Source organism: Sciurus carolinensis, chromosome 6 (genome assembly GCF_902686445.1).
Source record: "Sciurus carolinensis chromosome 6, mSciCar1.2, whole genome shotgun sequence".
NCBI lineage: Eukaryota > Metazoa > Chordata > Mammalia > Rodentia > Sciuridae > Sciurus > Sciurus carolinensis.
Window position 1 is genome coordinate 112364681 of NC_062218.1, and position 24136 is coordinate 112388816.

General features: G+C 41.7%; 1 protein-coding gene across 3 annotated transcripts in view; it reads right to left on the minus strand.

Annotated features, from left to right (window-relative positions):
• Megf10 (multiple EGF like domains 10) overlaps positions 1-23788 on the minus strand; it is a 168186-nt gene extending 144398 nt beyond the window's left edge. Inside the window, exons 1-2 of one of the 3 annotated variants that reach the window (XM_047556737.1) lie at positions 15822-15896; positions 15123-15290 (exon numbers count right to left, since the gene is read on the minus strand). Coding sequence is in view for 1 of the 3 variants with exons in the window: in XM_047556735.1 (XP_047412691.1) it covers positions 15822-15832 (11 nt within the window). In the remaining 2 variants the exon portion in view is untranslated. Of the gene's footprint in view, positions 1-15122; positions 15291-15821; positions 15908-23109 lie in introns of those variants that run through there. The other 2 variants (XM_047556736.1, XM_047556735.1) reach the window with 2 other exon arrangements.
• Positions 23789-24136: the final 348 nt, after the last annotated feature.

Here is a 24136-nt window from a genome sequence, read left to right on the forward strand (position 1 = left end):
AAAAATTCAAAAGGAAGAAAAGTGGAAAAGAAGAAAATTTTTTAAATTAAAGGGAGAAGAGGAAAGCAGGAGAAAGGTAAGAAAACGAAAAAACAGAAAGGGATGAAAAAGAAAATAAAAATATTAAGTATCAAAGGACTTTTTAAAGAAAACAAAACTATACACACAAATGAAAAACAACAACAAAAAAGTATTAATAAAAAATAATTTCCTCTCCACCAAGGTGCTCAGGGCAGAAGTCAGAGCTCCAGGCAAAGATTTACTCCAGATTTATTTGTGCTGCTACCTTTAAGAGCAGTGAGAAATTATGGAGTCACAGCTATCTGTGCTGGTGAAGTATCGGTGGGTCCCCTGCAACCCACTGCTTCTGACTCAGGTGTTGCTCCCGCTCAAAATCACATCCTACTGCTATTTCCCCAGATCCCTGCAGCTGGCTTCCCAAATCAATGGTTCTGCTGGTCATCCTTTGATATAACCAATCCCACCTCCTTAACTAGACTCTAAGCTCCTTGGAACAAAGCCTATGGTTTTTTCCTGTCTCCCATTCCACTCCTCCCTGATTTGTACTTGTCTCCCCCGTCTGTAAAAATATAACAGATGCATAAATGGTTGCTGGGTTAGATCGAAACTAGGAGCTATGAGATCACAAAACATTAACTTATTGGACAGGGAGCTGAGAGGCTGCAGGCAGTCAGGGGATCATATCCTGTGAGTCATAGTCAATTCTTATGAGTCCAGAGGGAGGAGGTGAGAGATAAATAACTGAGAGTGGGATCCACTCTGAGAAAACAAATGCCTCAACTGGGAGCTAAAGACTTTAGGAAACAACTCCAGATGTGACCTCTTCTGTCAAGAGGTGGCACTTGAACTCAGGGCTGCTCTTGGTTGACCAAGTGTCCCCTTTATCTTAAAAGCATCTCCTGAACTCACAGAAATATTTCCCCCAACTGGAACTGGAACTGAAACTAGAATGCAAACTGTGTCAGCTCAGAACATCTTGCCATTCTTAGGAAAAACATAAGGATACTATTCTAAATCTTATTTTTTTAAAAAAGCTTTGCTTTTTCAGCAACCCAATGGTGCTGAGGAGTATCTTCACCTGAACCATAAGTCTTTCCTACTTTACCTAAGAGTTTCCACTTCTAGATTAATGCTGTATTTAAGAATAGTTTCTTTTTTCCACATTTTTTAATTTGTTATTTTTAGATATACTTGACAGTAAAGTATATTCTGACATATTATACATTCATGGAGTATAACTTCCCATTTTTGTGGTTGTACATGATGTGGAGTTACACTGGTTGTGTATTCATAAATGAACATAGGAAAATCATGTCTAATTCCATCTACTATCTTTACTATTCCCAGCCCCCTGTTCCTTCCCTTCATTACCCTTTGTCCAATCCAAAGTACTGCTATTCTCCGTCCCACTCCCAATTGTATGTTAGGATCCATATATCCGAGAGAACATTCAGCCTTGGTGTTTGGCAATAATGGAAGAAAATATTGCTTTGATGGATAACAATGGTAAAAAGAGAGTTATAAATATTAGGTTTATAATCCATGAGTAAACAAACATGAAATGCCATCAAGGTTGATCCTGCCTTTATATGTGTGTGTACAAATGCAAAATACACAACAATGACTCCTTCAAGCAAACTGGAGGAGCTGGTTAAGTTTATGCTGTATTATTCAAGTATCAAAATTAAATTAAACCTTAATTCTGTTGAGTCATCTCTTTAAAAATAAAATTAAGAATCTAGTCAACTATAAATTATTTGGGGAATATGCTGAAAACTCAAAATTACATTTAGAGATAAGTAATGAATAATTTTATGAAATGGATGCATGAACTGGATTAGGAACAAAAAAAAATCCCAAAAAGTTATCTCCATAATATAAATATGGTTTCCAAATCTCCACTATCCAACAGAGCCAGGTAGAGCCATATCAGAAATGGGCAGAGCACTTGACTCTCTTTACCAAGAGCTCCACAGACATAGTCCCAGCTCTTCACAGTCCAGGAAGAGTTCAACAGAAAGTTTTATGGCACGTGCTCTTAGTACTGAGGACGTGCACTTTCTACCTGTCCCAAGTCATTAAATTCTTAGATCAATTTCCTTTAATGATGAGCCAGATTCACATTCATTTAAAAAAGAAAGAAAACAACCTTAATGAAGACATTTGCTTTAGAAACTGCCACAATCAAAGACAGGCCTTTTCAGATGTAATTAACTTTTCTCCAAGATAATTTATCTTATTAAAATATGGTAATTTACTGTGGTTGCAGGTTATCTGAGACCTTTCTAAGATTGAAAGCTAAAGTTAACTTCTTGCTACAACAGGATTGTAGGAACCTAAAAGCATTTTATATATGAACATTTTATAGCCACCCAAAAACATAAAAGCTAAAACCATTTATTTATATCCAACATTCTCAGAGAGATCAGTTTGTGCTCAGGAATCTGTACATGGTTTGGTATTGGAGTGCAAAAGGAAGCCCAGGAAGAGCACAAGGTCCAACCTTCCTCTGGCAAAATCCTTGACTGACAAAGACTTCACAAGGAAGCCTTTGCACAGATGTAATTTTTGATGACACTGGTATGCCCAACTCAAAATTCAGTGTGATCGGAGGTCTGATGAGGCAGTTTGTTTTTCTCTGAAATAAAAACGAAAAAATAGAGACAGAGTTCTTCAGGCTTAATTAGCACATCCACATCTGTTATTAGGCACTTTACCATGATTGACTGGAGTGTATGTCAGACACAGTGCCAAAAAGCCTCCATTAAAGCAACTTCCCACTCACTGCCTGAATGGCATCAGTCTCTGTTACATACAGAATTTCCAAGGCAAACAAGCAAAGCCTGCTGCCCACAGCCCCCATGCCAGCTGAAGGCACTTTATCCTAGTGCCAGTTAAGAAGGAAGCAGAGCCTGGGCTGCTTGCTCTGACTTCTGTCCCTCTTCAGCTTCCCTCCGACACTTGTGTTCACCCCGCATTCCTGAAGTCCATGATAAAAAGTTGCACCTTACAAAGAAGCAAGGTGAGACCAGGATGGGCTGAGCTACCGTTTTGTTACGATGCCTGTGTGTGGACTTTAAAAGTATGAATTAGGATGGATACTGCAGATTTAAAGCATTTCCCAGCTCCTGAGGTAATTAGGACTTTAAAACATTCACATGACATCAAGAAGTCAGCTTCTCTGGATACCTAATCCCTCAGAGGCCTTAGGCCCTATGAACAAAGATGATTATTTCTGAAAACCAACAACCAAATGAGATTTCAGGAATGTAATGTCTGCATATTAGAGAAAGTTATTGCCATCGTTTCTTGTCCTCAGTAAAACTATTCAATGATTCCTCCAAGTATGTTATTCTGGCAAGTGGGAAATTTACTAATTAAACTGCAGTTCATTTGCAAAAGATTGCCATCATTTAAATTTTTTTAATACAAAAATCTGGGCACCCACATCTCTCTGCATCCCTAAATCAAGTTCCTGCGTAGGTAGAAGCAGAGGGACTTTACTGGTACACAAAATCACTCTTCCAACCAGACACATCAGCATTAAAGCTACAGTAAGCAACCTCCTAACTGCACACATGCTGGGTAGAGAAATACCCAACCACTCACCTAACTCAACCCTGGATGTCTAAAGGTATGCGGCAGAAGCAATGAGCAAAGACTAAAACATATACACCATTTAAATGTATTCCAATGGAACCATCAGGTGTAAAGAGAAATGTCCTTCAAGTGTTCTCTGTTTTTAATTTGCTCTTAGAAATGAGACTATATAAATTTATGATGTGCTCCCCAGTTACTTTTTCAAACCCAAGCAATATCTATAGTGTTTTGGATGTGTGGCTGCTATTAATGGTGACTTTGTACACAGAAGATAATTCAAAAATAATGGCAATTCAGGTGGGAGAAATTGACAAGTAGGGAAAGGGTTTTCTATTTAGAAGAATCTTCGCAACACTTAATAAAAGGAATATACAGTGCTTTATTAAAAGGTATAAGCACTTATAAAGTTAATGGGCTATACACTTTGAGAAGATTCAAATACGGAATAACTCTCTTTTGGGATGGGAACTGAGGGACAGTCCCTAGAGATGTGCTCTAAGGACTGACTACTTCTAACAATCTATCCAAACTGAGCATGGTAGGGAAGTGGGATTCAGGAAGTGGGTATCAGTCTTTTCAGGCAAATGGCACCTAGTTTGGAGCCATCTACTTCCAGCAGGGTAAAATTGTGAAGAGTCCTCCATATTCTTCAGACTTTCTGAAATCTGCCCTTTCTATCCTAGGCACCTGTAATAAAAAGAATTGAGGCTATTTTCAAACTAAGCCTTTCCTCTTTACTCATAAAGGAACCCTTGGGATCCTACTGAGAAGAGGGAAGATAATAGAGCATGGCAAAAATGAAACCAACCAATCCCAAAGTCACATAAAGGCCATTCTCCAAACAAAGAAGAGCCATCTCGCTGGGCGCAGTGGCACATGCCTGTAATCCCAGTGGCTCGGGAGGCAGAGGCAGGAGGACTGAGAGTTCAAAGCCAGCCTTAGCAAAAGTGAGGCACTAAGCAACTCTGTGACACCCTGTCTCTAAATAACATATAAAATAGGGCTGGGCCTCAGTTGTCCAGTGCCCCTGAGTTCAATCCCCAGTTCAAGAAGGAGGAGGAGGAGGAGGAGGAGGAGGAAGAAGAGCCATGAATTTTTACAAACAATGGCTTTTTGTGGTATTACAGAGAAGGGAGTTATACTTTTAAAGAATCTAAAATCAATTTGGCAATGATCCCTGGGACATCATATTGAAAGCACTGCTAATGAAACAAAACACAGATAAACTGGACTTCTCAAAATTAAAAACTTTTTTCATCAAAGGACACCATCCTCAGAATGAAAAGACAACCCACAAAATGGCAGAAAACATTCGTAAGTCAGAACCGGAATCCAGAATAAAAACTCTTACAATTCAACAAATGCAAGAAAAAACCTAATTTAAAAATGGGCAAAGGACTTACATAGACTTTTTATTGCCAGGTTTTGTTTTTTTAAAACTTCACAGGAATTTTAGTACATAACATTTCATCCATACATTATAATTCATTTCCTTATTATATATTTTCAAAGAAAAAGCTTCAAAATTAAAAGCAAAGTTCCAATCTGTATAACTCTCTCTTCTGTGCAATGTGCAATTTCCTTCAGTTCAGTGGTGTTATTGTTGTTTGTGGGGTGGCTGCCAGGGATGGGCTGGAGGAGGGGAGTTGGGGGGATGGAGAGATAACAGTCAAAGATGTGAACTTTCAGACAGAAGATGAGTCAATCTGAAGATCCAAGGTACAGTGTAGCAAGTATAGTTAATCACACTGTATCATATACTTGAAATTTGCTAAGGGAGATCTTAAATATTCTCATCAGAAAAAAAAAAGCAACCATGTGAAGTGATGGATGTGGCTAACTAACTTGAATCTGGTAATCATTTCACACTGTGAAATCATCACAGTGTACACTTTAACTAGATCCGACTTTGTCAATTATGCCTCAAAATGTACATAACTTATGTCATTTAAAAGGAATTATTTTTAAATATCAATAGCTATCATTTTACACAGTTATTCCTTAAAGTAGATATACTAAAGACTAATATGCACATGAAAAGATGCTTAAGGCCACTCATCATTAGGGAAGTACAAATCAAAACCACAATGAGTTACCACTTCAACTCATTAGAATAGCTATGCACAACCCCGCCACACACACACCACCCAGTCCAAGGAAAAAATCCAAAACATTAAGTGTTGGTGAGGATACAGAGAGATTGGAGCCCTTGTACACTGCGAGTAGGAATGTAAAATGGAGGAGCTGCTGTGAACAGGATGTCAGTTCCTTAAAATAAGAAAAACAAATCGTGGTATTGTCATACAATGAGATAATTCCACCTCTTGGTACACATTCCCAAAGGAGTGAAAGCAGGAACTTGAACGAATATTTATACACCAATGTTCACAATAGGATTATCTGTAACATTCAAAAGGTGGAAATGAAACCAATGTCCATGAATGAACGAATGGATAAGCAAAATGTAGCAAGTACATACAATGCAATAATTTTCATCCTTGATGAACCCTGAGGTACACATATAAGCCAAATCACAAAAGAACAGATACTGTACGATTACACTTACACAGAAGCTACAGCAGTCAGTCATGTTGACAGAAAATAGAATGGTGGTTGCCAGAGGCTAGGGAGAGGGGAACGGGAAGTTGCTGTCTGATAGGTACAGAGTTTCAGTTCAGGATAACGAAAGTGTTCTAGAGATGGATGATGGTGATGGCTGCAGAACAACGGGAACGGCCTTAAAATGCAGTCCACTTTCAAGTGGTGAATTTTATGGCACATGTATTTTATCACAATACAAAACAAAACCTAAAAGCAAGCCAAATTCTAAGGAATAAGTAGTAGACATCTGCCTCAAAGGTTGAGACTCCTTGTTCACTTCTTTTCACTGTCCATCTGCATAATTAAGACAGACACTCATGAATTCTTCCATGGACCACAGAGATCACACAGGGACTGGCAATCCAGCTGCAAGAACCTTAGTGAAAGGAGGGAAAACCTAGCAGCAGTCAATGGGTCGGAGGGGTGTAACAAGACAAGGAAAATAATAGGAATTACTAAAGTCGTGTGTTATGTAGTGATAATAAGCTGTATTTGGCATTTGCCTGGACTTGTAAGTTAAAATTATAAAACGTACCCAGGTGCCTTGTCAACTCATTACACACTTGCTGTATGGAGCAAGTATGGCAGGTGTGTGGCAGGTTGATACTCCTGACCAATGTCGGTATGAACCTTTATCTATGAGATAAGAACATGACTAGGCTAAAAATCACTACTTAAATCCCTGTATTTTTGGAGCAAATGGTCAGCAGTACCGCAACCAGAAGACTCCATGTCGCTCTGTCACTTGACTGCCCCGTCTGCTGTCCACACCATCGCTGATTGCCGATCAACTGTTGTCACTGAGCCTGGACAACTAACCACTGCTCCAGTGATAATGACTGCCATCCCAAACATCCAGCTGCCAACTCATCGGACAATCTGAGGACATCAGAGGACATCTGAAGAGTTGAGAAAGGCTAAGGCTGAGAAGAATCCCTTTGGTCTTATTGACTGACTTCTTGGCTAAGAGATGTTGCATTGAGTAAGTTCGTGGGGATTGGACTCTAGGTGAATAAGAGGGTGACTCTTTAATGTATTTGTTACTTGCTATTATTACAAATGTTAAGTCGACTTGCTATTATTGGTAATGGTAAGTTGAGTATGTATTGCATGAATTTAAAATACACTTGTTGGAACCAAACTCGATTCCTCTCACTGCTCATGACATTGGGTCTCAATGATCTCTGCTTCTAGAAAGTTCTAGAACAGATGGCAATCTCTTCAGAACCCAGACACAGAAGCCAAAAGAGTGATGTAACTTTCTCTTAACTTCAAGTAAATGGAAACTAAGAGGGAATCAACCCTCTCGGTTTTCATATGAAGCCATGATATGAAACTCCAGCTCCATAGGCAACTCCAGCTCCAAACCACTGCCTTCCTGAATTCAAACTTTGACTTGATTGTTGAACTTGAAAATCCTTAGGAATCTGGACCTGTTTGCTCTCCCTATTGTCACAGAAAAGTTCTAATGAATTTAAGATTTAAAAGGAAATTGTTCTTTCTCAATTTCAATTCTTAATTCCTCACTTCAGATTTTCTGGGTCATAACAAAGCAGTTTTGCTTTCAGATTTCATGTTCTTCCTCTCTGGTAATTGCTAACGAAGCTAGGATTATAGAAAACAGTGCTTTTTGAGTATAGAATACAAATGTCAAGCCCTTCTGGCAGGTACTCCCACAGACCAGTTGTCATTTATAATACCTATAGGGAGAAAAGAGCTTAAAAGATCAGGTCACACTGCACTTTCCAACAAAGCAGGCCACAGCTGTACAAGAGATTCTGAGCAACTGCTCTGTGAAGAGACAGTAAGACTTCTGTTTTTCTGCAGGGTCTACTCAGGTCACGACATGTGGCATGGATTAGAGTCCTGGGCTCTATTACCCGGTGGAGCTGGACTGGATCTACACGCAGTGCTCAGGAACCGAGGCTCTCTGCCATCACCTGGCACCCTTCAGGGTCTCTTGGGGAACAGAAGCAGATATCAGGCATTAAAAACTTTTTTAAATGCAACAATTTCTTTTTTGAAAAATGTGTGTATAAATTCAAAAAAAGAGAGAACACATTCATTTTCATACATTTTTCCCCAAGAACCGTCATGGTGGAGTAGAAGAAATTGTGTCTGTCACAGACAAAAGATTTGGATTTAGTCTGAAGCTAGCTAAGTTTTGAGACTCAGTGAAAGGTACACTTTCACAGGAAGGGGTTCCACAGACATGTTTAGGCTGTGCCCTAACCATGAGGCGACACACAGGAAAGCCTAAGAAAACAGCTGCCTATAACTCATCTCAGCTTCTCCACAGCACAGAAGGGGCAGAAGGAATGGTTCTGTAAGGCTCACAGTTGACCCTCTTCCATTTGGTGTCCAGCTTCAGGGTCAAGCAAACCACTCTCTCAGGCAAAGGCAGCTCTCCTCTAGGTGCTGCCAGTAGGGAGCCCTCACCTGCAACCGCAGTCTGCTCAGCTGTACCCCACAACATGGACACAGGCCCTGGGACTCCCTAGTCACTTTTATGGGGTTGAGGAGGGCCTTCCTGATCTCTTGGTCTCATAAATAAACTGAAGCACAGCAGCACTTGTTTAGGTGCCTAAGATCAAACAGTGGGCCAGAGCTAGGACTCAAGGCAAGCTCCTTGGGTCCCCGGTACAGTACTCTTTCCACTACTTTGGGCTTTCCAAAGGAGCTCTAGGGGAAAATGTGTTTCCTTTACTCTAGAAGCATTTTCTTACTTCACTCAAGGTCGTGCCAAAACAAAACAAAACAAAACAAAACAAAAATAATGAATTGGTGACATAGTCCTTGAGATCCGCATCACAGTCAATGCTTTTCATTGTACCAGGGTTAGAAAACAAAGCATTACCTCAAACTGATGCAATTCTAAAGTTGGCAGCTATGCTCATGAGGAACACTGGAATTTAAAACTCAGATGATTCCAGCACCGCCCCCCGCCACACACACACAACTCAGTATCAACTACATTTAAGATAAACCTTGCACTGAGTCAATGAAGTAACACTTCCTAAAAGCGAACCTCTTCTTAAGGAGCTTAGCTTCATCTGGACTTCTTTCCTCTGTGAGTTCTCCACTGGACCTTCAGTAGTGAATCTGAGACGTGGCGCTAACCACCACCATGAGTACTTTTGTTTCCCCGGGTGCCCAGAGGCCAACACTGCTGGGCCCAGATGGATGGACAGTATGGCCACAGCCTTTTATTTTTTTATTTTTTCCTTGGACATAGCAACCAGAGCCAGACAGTAAGACCCAGTCACCTCCTCAGGTTTGAGAGAGCACACCATGGGTGGAGCCACACAGGGGATCCCAGTATACCCTCAGAATTTTGCTCTCCCTGAGTTTTACTCTTGATGGACAGATGTTGGGAAGCCTCTCGTATTTTGAAAGAGGTGATCCTTAGAACTCAGTGACAAAGCGTGCCCAGCTTCTAACAGCCCTTACTCTATTTCCTAACACAGTGTTCTGAAAAACTACCTGTCGGAACTCGGTTGCCATCCTTCACAGCAATGGCATATTTACCACCAAAGGAAGTAGAAGGACACAGCCACATACCCACAAAAACACCATGGTCTCCCCTAGTGCCAGTGAGTGAATCCACATGCCATTGTGGCCCTAATTGCATGGCCTCATTTTCACAAATGGTACAACCTAGCCAAGAAATGAAAAATGCTCTTCCAAATTCTCCAGTTTGGCAAGGTACTCCTGAGGTGAAGCTACAAGAAATCCTCCTTGGATAGAGAGAGTTACTGTCTGCCTGTCACACCAGAAAAATCCAGAAAGATCAGAATCCTGTCCTATAGGGAGAGGCCTACACACATGCACAAGCTTAAAATTCCAGGTTACACTAGCTTTCAGAAGGTCTTTAGACTTCATAACAATACAGTACCCTCAACCACAGACAGCAGTGCTGAGAGGTGACACTGGAAATAGAGGGTTAGCTTCTAGGATCATCACGATCATAAAAGCAAACTCCACAGCAGTGCTGGGTTGCAGAGAGGCCCTCTGAACCATCCCCAGGGACTGCACCAATAGAACTTCAAAGCATCATTTACATACTGCCTGGAAAGAAAGGCAAGGCAGTTTTTTTCCAGCCGGAGCTTGGCAGAGCTCCATATCACAAGCCTTTTTGTTTTGGTTTTATTGTTTTCTTAATGGCAGAAGAGCAGTGGCTTGGCTCCAGGTTGGTCTTCACCATAATACAGGAAACCTTTGAACTCTACTGTACTGAGGAAGGCCCTTCCCCCAACCCTTGGCTGGGCCAGGTGCAGCCATCCCCCTCCTCGAAGGAGATGCCAAGAGCCACCTCCCCTCTCCTGGCCAGGTGAAGTGCTGCCTCCCTGGCTATGGCTGCTTAGCTATTCACCCTCCCTCACTGCTGCCAGTCTGGCTGCATCCGATGAAAGAACAGCTATAAAGCCATGTTCAAACACTAAGGGTCCTGCATATTCCATGTCCAGGCTTCTCCTTACTTAGTTCCTCCTAAGGACAGTGCACATTAGCTTCTGACTGTGTCCCTGTGCATTAGCACCTCTACTAGCAAAAAGGCAGGCTGGGGGAGTTTTAATCAAGCCATGATGCAAGTTTTTAGTCTCACCTGGGTTGTCGCAGGAGATGGTCAGCATTTCAGCATTGGGCAGTTAAGTATTAGGACTATGGGTTAGGTCCAGTTTTTCAAGTTATTCATAAGTCATCACAGTTCTGAACAATCTTGAAAGTAGTCCAGTCCACAAATATTTTTTAAATGTTTTGATCTATTTGGGTTGGCCTCTAGAGCTGCTACAGTGAAATACCATGGACTGGCTTAAACAATGGAAATTCATTTCTCCGAGTTCTGGTGGCTGGAAGTTGGGAATCAAAGTCCCGCTGACTTGGTGTCTGGTGAGGGCTTTCTCCCTGGCCTGTAGATGGCTTCCTTCCCACTGTGTCCTCATAAGGCAGAGAGAGAAAGGGTTCTGCTCTCTTCCTCTTCTTATAATGGAAAGGATTTTTAAGCCCCCACACTAAGTGGATTATCCTGTCCACTTAGGCCTGGCAGGATAGTCACCTTCCTCAGCAAACTATCTGTTAACTACAGGAGAAATGCAGGCCCAAGATGATATCGATGGGAGGAACCCAGGAGACTTTCGTGAACCAGATCCTAAATCTCTGGGAGATAAGGATAGTTCCTCCTAACCATAAAAATCTGTAAGAACATATGGCTAAGAATCCATTTAGAACCAGTCAGCATGGACTAAGGTGACCTAGAGTTGCCATGGCAGTGGGGACTTAAGAATCTGATGTCACCTGCTGTCAGTCAAAAGTCAGTAGGTGGACCTGATCAGGGCTCGCTGGAAACTTCTCTGGGATCCCCTACAAAACTGGAGTGCAGGAGAGGCACGTTGTCCCTCTCCTCTCTGAGCGGACCCACTTTCTCCCTTCAGAGTGTCCCCTTTCCCTTTTTCCCACCCCTTCAATAAACTCATTCCTCTACTCTGAGCAACATGTCTGAAATCTTTCTGACTTGATGGCAGGAATCTGGGTTTGAGGAGGGGGTTTTCACGCTGCCTCAGTTTCTCGGAAGGCCCCAGCTCCATAATAACACCAGGAGTTAGATCTTCAATATATGAATTTGAGGGGGGACACAATTCAGTCTGTAGTACTATGCTTCACCATTCAGAAAGAAAAATATGATAGATTCCCTGTGCCCAAGAAACTTATATTCTAGGGTCGATTTATGTTAAAGATAGATGAGCCTTTGAGGTTTATGCGGTTTGTTCCTCAAGCTCTAAGATTTCTTCTAGATGCACCCCAACAATGGATCTTCTGCTGCGGTATCGTTATTCACCCCATTTGTGGAAAGGAACACAGAGTCCTGAAGTAGCCTGTGGCACCTTTGATAAAGGAACACAAAGACATTACATTCAAACTGTGACTGTGTTTCCAGAGGGAAGTCAGCTGTGCTAAGGTCCAGGGCATCCACCACATTCCTGATCCTCAGACTCCTAACACTGAAAGGGTAGTAACTCCCAGGCCAGGATGTTTCATAAGACTTCTTGATTTAGAGTGTAAAGGGAGCATTATCTGGAGGCTTCTGCCCTAGCCAAGATCAAGACTTTGGCTTATTACAGGAACTTTGCTGTTTGCCTGAATTATAAAGGCAGGGTTTGTATGCTAATTAATTCAACAAGTTCATAGCCAACATAGCACGGCATATTAAAGAGAGCTTAGACCTGACAAATACAAGGATTATTGAATAGACTCACTGAATTAAAAACAGAAGTGACCTAAATAAATTCTTTGGTAGAAATTAGTCAGTGACGAACAAATAAAATTTACTGAGCACCTGCTACATGCCAGGTACTAAGTCCTTTTCACTTATAATCTCAATTAATCCTCATAGCAACTCTATAAAGGAGCAACAGTCACTATCCCCATCTAAATGATGAAGAAACTGAAGTATAGGATATTTAACTGGCTTAACGACATACATTATAATAAATAAGCAAGTAAGCCAGGATCTCAAATGAGAAAATCTGGTTCTAGAACCAACACTCTAAACCATTACCCTATGGCACATCCATGCCTTAACTTTGCAACTACATTTTTCCTCTGAAAGTAGAAGCCAAGGCTTGAAATCTATATTAGAATGCACATCCCAGAAGACAGAGAACCTGTTTACATATTACCCTAGTCCTATAGCATTTAAAATCACACGAAACATAGTAAGTGCTGAATATTTATTGACTAAATAAATGATGGACTAGATTAAATTTAGTGAAATTACTACAATAGTCTCCTCATTTTCTTCCACATTTTTATTTCATTTTGTATTCTTATCATCAATGGTAAAACCTCTGCTACCTACGGATGGCTAATTTAAGCACTGGCAGACAGCTTCCAAGGATTTCCCTTCTTGGCTCCAAACACACTTCCAACCTTACTTCTTAATATTCCATTATACAGACATTCCTCTGTGCCCAACCCTGCCTGCTCCTGCCTTTGCCAACCCCCATCCCTACCCCAGCCACATTCATTTCTACCAGTTCCTCTTCTTTCATCACATGAAGCTCATTTATCTTTCAAAGTACCATCTCTTCCAAGAAGCCTTCTCTGGTGACCAAATCCAGTGATCTCCTTTTTTTGAGAGGGGTTCACCCAGAACATACTACCTGTTGCTCATCCTTCCCTATCTTCATAAACAGACTGGTAATGTGCTAAAGGGAATGAATGACCATGTCCTGTTATTTGTAGTATTCTCCCCAATATGCTGTGAAGTCTTGCCTTACAGCAGACGCATAATGAACACAGAGCAACTGAACAGTGCAGGTACATCTTGTCTAAATGCAAAACATCTAAAATAGAGGTTAAAATATTTTTTCATTAAGATAAAATTCACATAACCTACAATTCATCATGGTAGCATGTTATATATACAACCATTGTCATTACCTATTACTGCCTAATTCCAGAACATTTCCAGCTCTCTGAAAGGAAACTAAATATCCATCATTCACTCCCCATCTCTCACTGTCCCAAGCACCTGAAAACAATGAATGGAAGAGGGCAGAGAAGGAGATTTACAGCTTGGCCAACTTGGAGGGGTGCTTTACATAGATTCTAGTGGGGTTCCTCTGACACTCTTGACCTCTGAGTCACCAAATTTGCTGACTGGAAGAGTATGACCATTGCCGATGAAAGCCCTGGCCCAGTGCTCTCTGACGCTTGGCTCTTCTGGCTATGGGTGAACCATGGGTATCTAAAGCTCTAGACCCACCCAGTCCCAACAGAATCCAGATTATGTGGCAGATGGGGTTCCCAGTTTACCATTTCCCACCACAGCTACACTGAACATGGGCTTTAATTTTTAAACTTTTTACTAAAGTATGAGATACATACAAAAAGAGACACAATTAAAATTGGACTGCTCAACCATCTTTCATAAACTAAACACACCCATACCATTAGCACCCAATTGCACATAATATTATCAGCAGCCTAGAGACCCTACACAGAAAAATGAAAAACAACAAGAAAAAAAGACCCATATAATGTTCCTATTTTTTCAACAAGTGCTGTACCAAAGCAGAATTTCAAGTATAGCATAGTGATCATCCCTCAGAGCATTGAGAGATACCCTCTAGAAATCACACAAACAGCCAAATGAAAAGCCTAATTACAATGAATTGAAAATTAACTAATCAAGGTACTGTTTAACACAATTCTTTGACCACCTGTGAAGCCTCAGCTTCCCATTCTCCACTTCAAAGGCATCTATATCATTGGAAAAACCAAATATCCATTTAGTAAGGGATAAACAAACTGCAAGGGGTTGGGGATTGAGAAGATAAGGAGAAAAACAAAGGCATTTGCCCCTTAGCAAGTCACTTGCTTTTCTTTCCTTAATGGATTTACAATGATAATCTATAATCAAGGTACAAGAACAGACTTAATTATAAGGGCTCTAAGTGACCTCAAACAAATCATATATTGCCCTCTCCTGGGTACAGACCTACTTAAGCCAAATACTTCCAGTCAGGAAACCTTTTATCTCAGAGACAAAAGAATTCCTACTGGCCCATGAGCACCAGCTGCCCCAACACTCCATATAAATGGGCTCTCCAGATTCCATTACATCCAGGAAAGGCCTTCCCCAATCTGCCCAACCTAAGTCTATATTCTGTGCAAAAGAAAGATAAAATAGGGAAGGGAAGGAGGGAAGGAAGGAAGGAGGGTAGGAAGGAAGGAAGGAAGGAAGGGAAAAGGAGGGGAGGGGAGCAGAGGGGAGGGGAGGGAAGGGGAGGGGAGGGGAAGAGGAGAAATGAAAAGGAACACCACCTAGAAATGCCCACAGGAACTAGGGACTAAGTCTCCCTTTGAAGGAAACCCAAAGGCAAATTAAATGAATGACATACTTTTTTCATAAAGGGAGTAATCAGGCTCAAAGAACCATCCTGTTCAAAAAGTCTGCGACCTTTGCAAAGGCTGTGACCTTGAATTTGAATCTTCTGACACAAAGAATGTATCCAATTGTTGAGCTCAGGATTAGATCTTCACAGGAAGTTTGCAACTCTCCCTCCAGGCTGGAATCCAATTTGGAAATTGGGGGTGAGGAGTAGTATCTAAATGGCATCTGGTGAGTCTCCCAACCTCATAACTATCCAAACATATCAATAACATATCAATAGATTTCATTGTATTTTGAACTCAAAAAATTCTCAGTTTTAAGACTGCTCTTCAAATCTAGACTTGTAAGGGAATTTATAATACTTCATACATGCAGTGACCATTACCCAGAGCAAAGAATCTTCCTCTAAGGTCAAAGGAATTGATTTAGGTGAGCCCTCAGATCAGACTCCTGTCTTCAGTAAGCCTGGGTTAAAGAGGTTAAAAGTGTACCCATGCCTATCATAGATAAAAATATTTTTACTTTAAAAATCAAAGTAAAATTGTAATCAAATATGTCAGTGGACATGGCTGAAAACAATCCTTCCTTGGCCAAAGACTGACTGGAGTTCTAACAGCCTTGTGCCTCCCTAACACCATGTCAGCGTTTCCAAACCCAGCAGATTAATGAGGCTTCTACAGTTCCTTTTTCCCTTCCCAAATCCTACCTCTGACACATTGCTGAAGTAGTTTAACTGCGGAAGGCCTTGACCTCCTTTCTTTGTCTCTCTGAATCAAGTGTGTCTGTTTCCTTGGGACTACCAAGCTCAGTTGGACAGCCGGACGGCTGGACAGAGAGGAGTAGAGCATCAGCCAACCCCGGAACAATGGGTCCCTTTCTCTGGCTGTCACATGAACAGCGTTGTGTTACAGTCATTGTCCCTCCAAGTAAGGAAGAGAGGCACGGGTTCTCACAGACCAACTATTCTCCTTGATCCCTCTGGACAAGTTACTAAAATTTGAAAGAAAAAAAAAAAAAAAATGGGGGAAAAAAAGGCATGCCTTTCCAATGGGGCACGATAACCCTGGACCAGGATTCTGGTGCACTCCTGGACTATCTGCATCAGTTCACCTGGTTAAAAATACACATCCCTGCCCTGTCCCCCAATGCACACCTACTGAATCAAAACCTAGAGACACCAGTATTTGTAGGTGATTCTCATGCCTCGGAAGTTTGAGAACTTGGACCAAATAGGTACCTCTAGCATTTCTAACTTCATTAATGGCCTTACGTTGCACATCTGTTTAAGGGACAAACCAGAGGTAGGGAGGATAGTGAAAGGGCTTTGCACATGAGTACATTATACCAAGGTTATCAAATCTTAGTGTGGGAGGCAAAAAAAAATAAAAAAAAAAAAAACACAACCTGGAAAGAAGAGCACCAAGGAATGTGGAGACAGGGACATTTTTAAAATACTAACGGCTGTTCAGAAGATAATAGGGTTTGGAAGGTGGGTCCTCAATTCAGAAGAGAAGGGGAGGGGCAGGGAGAGGAGAGGGAGGGCGCTGAGCAACCTGGTGGAGGCGGAGGGCTACAGAGAGGAAGGGACACTGAGAAAGTTCCAATGGCAGGATGAACTTAAAAATAAATGCTTAATATTCTAAGTTTTAAGATATGAACTTTTCCCACAGTTGCAAACCTTAAAAGTAAACTCCCAAGCCCCATGTTTGGTGGCATTTTATGAAGTGAAGGAATCAGAGTGACATTCGTCGTTGGGCGGGAGGCTTCATGCCAAAAGAGACAGTACGGTCACGTGGCAAGAAAACCTTTAAACTTCCTAAGGACAAATATAAATTCAGATCCTAATGACACTAGAAAAAACAAGAGCTCTGTCCCCATCCCTGCCCCTAAGAATTCCCATAGCAGTTGAAAGGAAAATCAGTTTCCCATTTCACAACCTGTCATGAAATGGGGTGGGGAACCTGTAGAAAAATTTTGCTTCAATCTCAATAGGGTGTCCCAAACCATCTCTAGTTTATATAATAAATAACAGCAGTAAAACCTGAAGGGTTTCTTTATGCATATAGTGCTAAGGCTGGGGGAATCCAGTTGTAGGACCCCATAAGTAGTTTTCATAAAATGATTCTCAACTGTTAACTCAGCACTCCTGTGGAACAGCACTCACTGTTAATTGGAGTTGGCTTGCAAATTTCTGCTACCATATGTTGGCTAAGTCCATTCCCCTGCCTAAGAAGCTCTATACATTGAAATCCTCTCTCCCACACTGCCAGGAAAACTGATGAGCACACAGAGCCCTCTCCCTGGAGTGAACTTCTGAGTAACTCTCAGAACTTCCCACCTGACACCTACTGCACCCAGCCTTACCTGGTCAGGTGTGTATATATATATTTTATATATATATATATATATTTTTTTTTTTTTTTTTTGCAGTGCTGGGGACTGAACCCAAGGCCTTGTGCTTGCTAGGCAAGCACTCTACCAACTGAGCTATCTCCCCAGCCCTGGTCAGGTGTATTTTTTAACCTAGATTTTTCTTTTTGAAGGCAAGAACTTCTTGGTAATTACACATAGCATTTACCCCTGTGCCCTATATTTAGCCTAATAAATATCTGATGGAGGGGGAAAAACTCAAACCAATTAATTTCTTCAAGAACCAAAGTCAAATCTTGTCATCAAGTTCTCATCCAAAATTTGAGAGGGTACCCTCCTCAAGATATCAATGAGATGGATTCTTAAATTTTTGTTTTAATTAAAGAATTAGTCTGTAGGGCTCAAAGAAAGGTGTCATAGTTCTATTTCATTCTCTAAGAAACAAGTTAAATTTGTGTCTTTTGGCTTTCAATTCGTCATCAACAATTATTTTTTTAAGGGGCCAGGGGTATAGCTCAGTGGTAGAGTACATGGTTAGCACGCAGGAGTCCCTGGTTTCATCTCTAGTACCAAACACATAATTTTTTATAAGACAAACATGAGTCTTTACCAGAAAGTATTTAAAAGATCTACCACAGGAACTACCACCTATGGCTATGTTTTAGAACCAGCCAAATCTGTACAACTCATCTGCATCAGACATAATGTAAATGTCAAGGCACTTGGTGGTTCCCTACAATAGGGCCTTCTCCCTCCCAAAGATAAAATGTTTTTAACAGATGCTACTATCCTGCAAAGAACCTATAAAGATGAGGCTTTCCATACTGAAATTCCATTTTCTTTGTCTAAGAAGTAGGGAGGGATACAATTTATTACCCTGTGTGCAGGAAACTGAGGTGGTTAAAATGCTTTGCATAGTTTTTTTATCTAGGAGAATAAATTCCTAGAAATGAAACCAGAGAGGAAATTGGTAGAAATAAACGGTGATAATAACAGGATATATTATCACATTCATACTTTCAGGGTGGCTAATGATACAGAGTATGCAGCATCAAACATGGTGACTTGTAGTTCTACAAATGAAGTCCTTCAAGGTAAGGTAACACTGCTTTGTATCTAATAAGATACAAATAATAGTTTTCTTCATAGTATGAGAAATCCTTTTATTAAGTCCCCTGAATTAATCCACTATAATAACTATGTTTAAAAAGAGAAATAATGATCATAGTGAAAAATACACTTAAAAGGTAAAGAGAGGTTAAGAGATAAATATAAAATTTGGGGAAATTCAGATACAGAGAAGGAAGGAAGGAATGGAGGGAGGGAGAGAGGGAAGAAAGGAGAAAGGGGTGGGTTAGGAAACCAGTTAAAAATCATGCAAAAGTCCAGGCAGAAAATGATACGAACTTACACTAAGCTAGAAAAAGTTCATTTTGGAAGCAGAAAGACAAATCGGCAGAACTCAATGAATCCTGTTAATTCTTAAAACTCAGCTCATTTTTAAAACTACAGCACACACACCCTTGAGAACCTGAGTACAGGCAGTCCTTAAGAGGACCGTGTTAGGTCCAACAGTCTGGATTCTGACTAGTCACTGATGCTGCCACTTCCCCACTGAGACTCCTAACCAGACTGTCAAGGGACATTTCCTCTGGCCAAACTGCAGATTCTCTACCGGTTTCTCCACAACACTTCATAGGTACTAGTGACTGCCCCAAACACTTTGTGTGCTAAGAAAATATCAACTGTCATTCACTTATTCATTCTTCTCCCACATTCTCTGGGCATTTATTATGTAACCACCATATGTCAGTCACTTGGATAAGGGCTTTTAATAAAGAACAAGGAATTCACCAATCTTTCAGGGATAAACATTCAAATAACAAGGTGATAGATGCTATATGAAAGCAATCCACAAAGAGGAATGGGACTCGTATGAGATACCAGTGACTTAATGTGAAAAAACTAGGAAAAGCTCCAGAGGGGAAATCTGATTTAAACTGAATATTGGAAGCTACGTAGGTAGTTGGTTAGACAGAAAAGGGCAAAGACATTTCCAGCAGAGAGAGCAGCATACCTAGGTCACGGAGGAGTGAACATGCACAATATATTTGGGAAACTAACAAGATCAAGATCTGTGTGGGCTGGAGGGCTAGAGAGGATTATAGAGAAACATCCCTCAGAAGAGAGTTCAAAGGTCTCATGTACCACAATAGAGAGGGTGGGCCTTATGCTATAAGTCAAAATGTGATCTCTGGTCATGTCTACCAGATTCACCTGGAGATGGATTGGAAATGCTGATTTCTGGCCCTTACATCTGGGATGAAGCCCTGGGATCAGTATTTTCAAGAAGCACCTGGACAACACTAACGTTCATGATCGAGAGAGTTACCAGAGATTTTTAAATGAGGGCATAATGGAGTCAGATTTGTATTTTAAAAATATGCTTCTGGACAAAGCAGATGGTCTTGAAGAAGGCAGATCCATTGCTGCTAAGTGAGCTTGAGGCTTGGCTTTGCATTAGGACCACCTGGGGAACTTGTAAAAATGTAGACTTTTCACAACTCACCCAAACCCACTGCATGTGAAGCAAGGTGGAAGGGGCTAGGATTTATATTAGACTGAACCACATGAAATCATGTTTTTTAGCTCAAAAATGATCAAGTTTTGGCAATTTCTCATATTTCAATCCAATATTTTAACAACTTCTCATCCCCATGTTTCTGATACACATCAATGTCTGAACGTAGCTGTGAAATACAAGCAAAGCTAAATGCTTTCCACTTTTTATTAATTACCACTGTCATTACTCACAATGATTAATGTGCCAAGATGGAAGTTTCATAATTAATGTAACTAAGATGTTTAAAAGAAATGGGGGAGGGGCCAAAAACAGCTACTAAAGAGGTAAGGCAACCAATTTAAGATTTGAGAGTAAGAAGGAACACTGGAGATTATTCTACTCTTTCCCTACCTCCCAACACAAGTTTACACTTGAGGAAACCTGTGTCTAAATGGAGAAGCAACATGGTTTACAGTCATACCAAATATTTTATTCAGTTCTTCAACAAGATTACTTTCATGTGCATTTTAAAAGCTATTGAGACAGGCACTGTGGCCCATACCTGTAAACCCAATGCCTCGGGAGGTAGAGGCAGGAGAATCACAAGTTCAAGGTCAGCCTTGGAAACTAAGTGAGACCCTCTCTCAAAATAAAAAATAACAAGGGCTGGGGACTTAGTACTCCTGGGTTCAATTCCCAGTACCAAGAAATAAATAAAAGTAAAAGCTTTTCAAATCATCATAGCTAAGAAGTATCTGAGATTTAACTTAAAGAGTGCTAGCATCACATAAAGGAAGCCCTAACGTACTTGAAATGAGGTGGAGATAGTCATTAAGGCAAATATTTATGTGCATCCATTTTTAAAATCAACCAAAGAACTTAAATAATACAAAATCTAGAACAGTGCTTGGAATATAATAAATGCTTAATAAATACCTATCAAATGAATGGCTGACCTCTAAAAAATAGGTTAAAGGAAGTATATTAATGCAAAGCATTTCTAAGGAACAGTTCAGGATATGAACTGAGTGTAGATTTCCCACCTCCTCACCTGTTCCAAGTACCCTTTAGTGTCCATCATATCCTTGGTGATAGTGAAGCTCACAGAGGAGCAGTCTTTAAAGTCCATCCAAATAGAAATAATAACTAACACTTACTGATGGCTCATAAAGTTATGTGATAGCAATACACCAACAGTTAGTGCTAGCTCAAAACTAAAATAATAGCTAGTATTTGCCTTCTTCATGTTCGGTTTGTCAGGGCTTTGTGTACATTAACTCATTTAATCCCTGCAACATGCTGGGAGCAGTGGCGCACACCTGTAATCCCAGCCTCCTGGGAGGCTGAGGCAGGAGGATCCTGAGTTCAAAGCCAGCCTCAGCAAAAGCAAGGTGCTAAGCAACTCAGTGAGACCCTATCTCTAAAGAAAATACAAAATAGGGCTGGGGATGTGGCTCAAGTGGTCAAATGCCCTTGGTTCAATCCCAGAATATGCCCCCACAAAAAAATCCTTGCAACAACCCTCTGGAGTAAGCACTGCTATTATTATTATTTTATAGATGTGCCTAGAGAAGTTAAGTAACACAAAACCACACACTTGGAAAGTGGCAGAGTGGAGAGTTTACCAACCAAACTCTATGACCTCTCTGTGGGAAAACAAAAATCAGCCTGCAAGCTGAGCCCTTGGAGCACTCACGTCAGGAAGATGGCATTTCTGGATAATGAAATTTGGCCCTGGTCTTTTCATCCATAAGGAATTAAGCGATTTTTTAACTTGGGAAGACTGTACATAAAGTGAGAGCCAGGATACAACAAAATAAGGCAAGAAGAACCAAGAAGGGCTGTCATTATCTGCATTGGCCCAGCAAGGTTATCACTGCCTAAGAACAGCAATAATGAGGACTGGGGTTGTGGCTCAGGGATAGAGCGCTTCCCTAGCACAGTGAGGCACTGGGTTCAATCCTCAGCACCACATAAAAAATAAATAAAAGTTCATCTACAACTAAAAAAAATAACTTAATAGAAAACATAGCAATAATGACCATTTTAAGCTAATAAAATCCCAAACTTTGACTCCCCCTTAAAGAATGTGGATCTTGGACTGGGGTCGGGGCTGGGGCTCAGAGGTAGAGCGCTTGTCTCACACGTGCAGAACACTGGGTTCGATCCTCAGCACTACATAAAAATAAAATTGTGTCCACCTACAACTAAAAAATACTTTTTAAAAAAGAATGTGAATCTTCAATATGAAGACACTTTCAAAAGAAGCAGCAAATATCACCATATTTCATTTACTCCATGATGTCGTTAAGAAAAATATTTCCAGAAAGAAAATAGATAAAAAAGCTTCCTAAATCAGGGATTAAAGTCCTAGATCAAAGGAATTTAAAAGAAAAAGACCAACACAGGATAAATGTTTTCAAAAAGTAACTATGACTTGAAGAACTGTCCTTCCAGCACTCCCTGAGGAGCCAAGCATTCCGACAAGGACCCCCTGGTACAAGTTACCCAGCCTGGAACTCTGACACCCCAAAGAATGCTGAGACGCAGGAACAGGGAGCATCCTGCAAGTCTGATGAGTTAACTGCACAACCTGAATATCAAGTACTAAAGAAAGAAAAGTTTAGAAAACAAGTCAAGATCCCAGAGAAGTGAAGCAGATCTAAAAAGAAGGGCCCAGTTGAAACCTCTTTTCATTCCAGGATTCCACCCCCTCCCCCCAGTCTCCCTACATCCAGTTATGGCACAGGTCAACATGGCACAAATACAAGCTAGGCAATATAAAGGCAGAGTATGCAAAGTAAAATGCATAATGGAGATGTCTTCCCAGGAAAAATACTCCAAGAACTCCCTACACTGTCCCAAGTAATAAAATCAAATGCATACCATAACAACAAATCGGTGAGACACACATAAACAACCCTGACTGAGTCCAACTAACCCCTTTTCACACTGCACCAGGGTACCCTGGCTGAGAGATAGGTGCCTACTGCCCATAAGAAGCCTCCCAGCGTCCGGCCAGGTCCAAAGGCCTCCAGAGTTGAGTTTGCCTAACTCTTACCCAGGTCCGAGATCTTGAGATTCTCAGCGCAACCTTTTCCCCCTGTCTTCGCTCAACGCCAGCCAAGATAGAAAATCTGTTCCAAACAGCGCAGTTAACCTCCAAGCAACGTCCCAGAAGAAAGCAATGCTTGGGAGTCTTCCCTTAGGAGCAGAGATGGAGACGCGGGAAAGAGGTAGGTCGCAAAGCGTTTCCAGACCCGGTATTGCGCACCGGAGAAAGTACTCGCTACAAACTTGAATAAGGTCTTCCCTGTCTGGCCCGAGATGCTGGAGGAGGAGGGGAGTAACCCGAGCCGGGGCCGGGATGCGAGCAGTTGCGGCTGCTGCAGCTGCTGCCGCCGGGGCAGTGGCCGCTCAGGGGGTGTCGTTTGGCGCCGCTCTCGGTCCCTATTGCAATCGACAGAATCCTTCTGGCTGAACTTCTTCACCCGGATCGCAGGTCTCCCCTCCCTGAACAGCTTCCACAGCTTGGGGTGACCCCGCCAATGGCCGGGTCACAAAGTTGGCAAACCTTGGGGTCGCCGCAAGGGTTGAACGAACTGGTGGCGGAGTGTGGTTCTGGTCTTCGTCCTGACCCACTTTGATTTCGAACCCCTCGTCAAAGTCTCGGGGAGGTGTTCTATACACTCTCTAAGGATTTGGGGGACAGGGCCAGTGCCCGAGCGGTCAACTGAAGTGGACGGGCGCGTCCCCAATAGTGTCAGGGAGGAAGCTCAAGTAAGAGACTGAGATGGGGTGGGTGGCCACGCGGTGCCACCGTGCGCTACGCAGCAGCAAAGTGGTTGTGAACCTAGGTCAGGGAGGTGGGGATGGAGGGCGGAGGAGGAGAGCGCCCGCTTTACAGAGGCGGGCGGGGAAGACTACTCCTGGGACGCACCAGAAAATCCCCCAGGCCCACTGCGAGGCCTCGCGCGTTGATTTCTTGGGGAATGGCTCCCTCTGCCGACTCGGCGAGGAGGTCCCGGGAGACCCAGTGACGGAATGTTCACATCGTGCATACGCTTTATTTACTCAGTGGGTTGGAC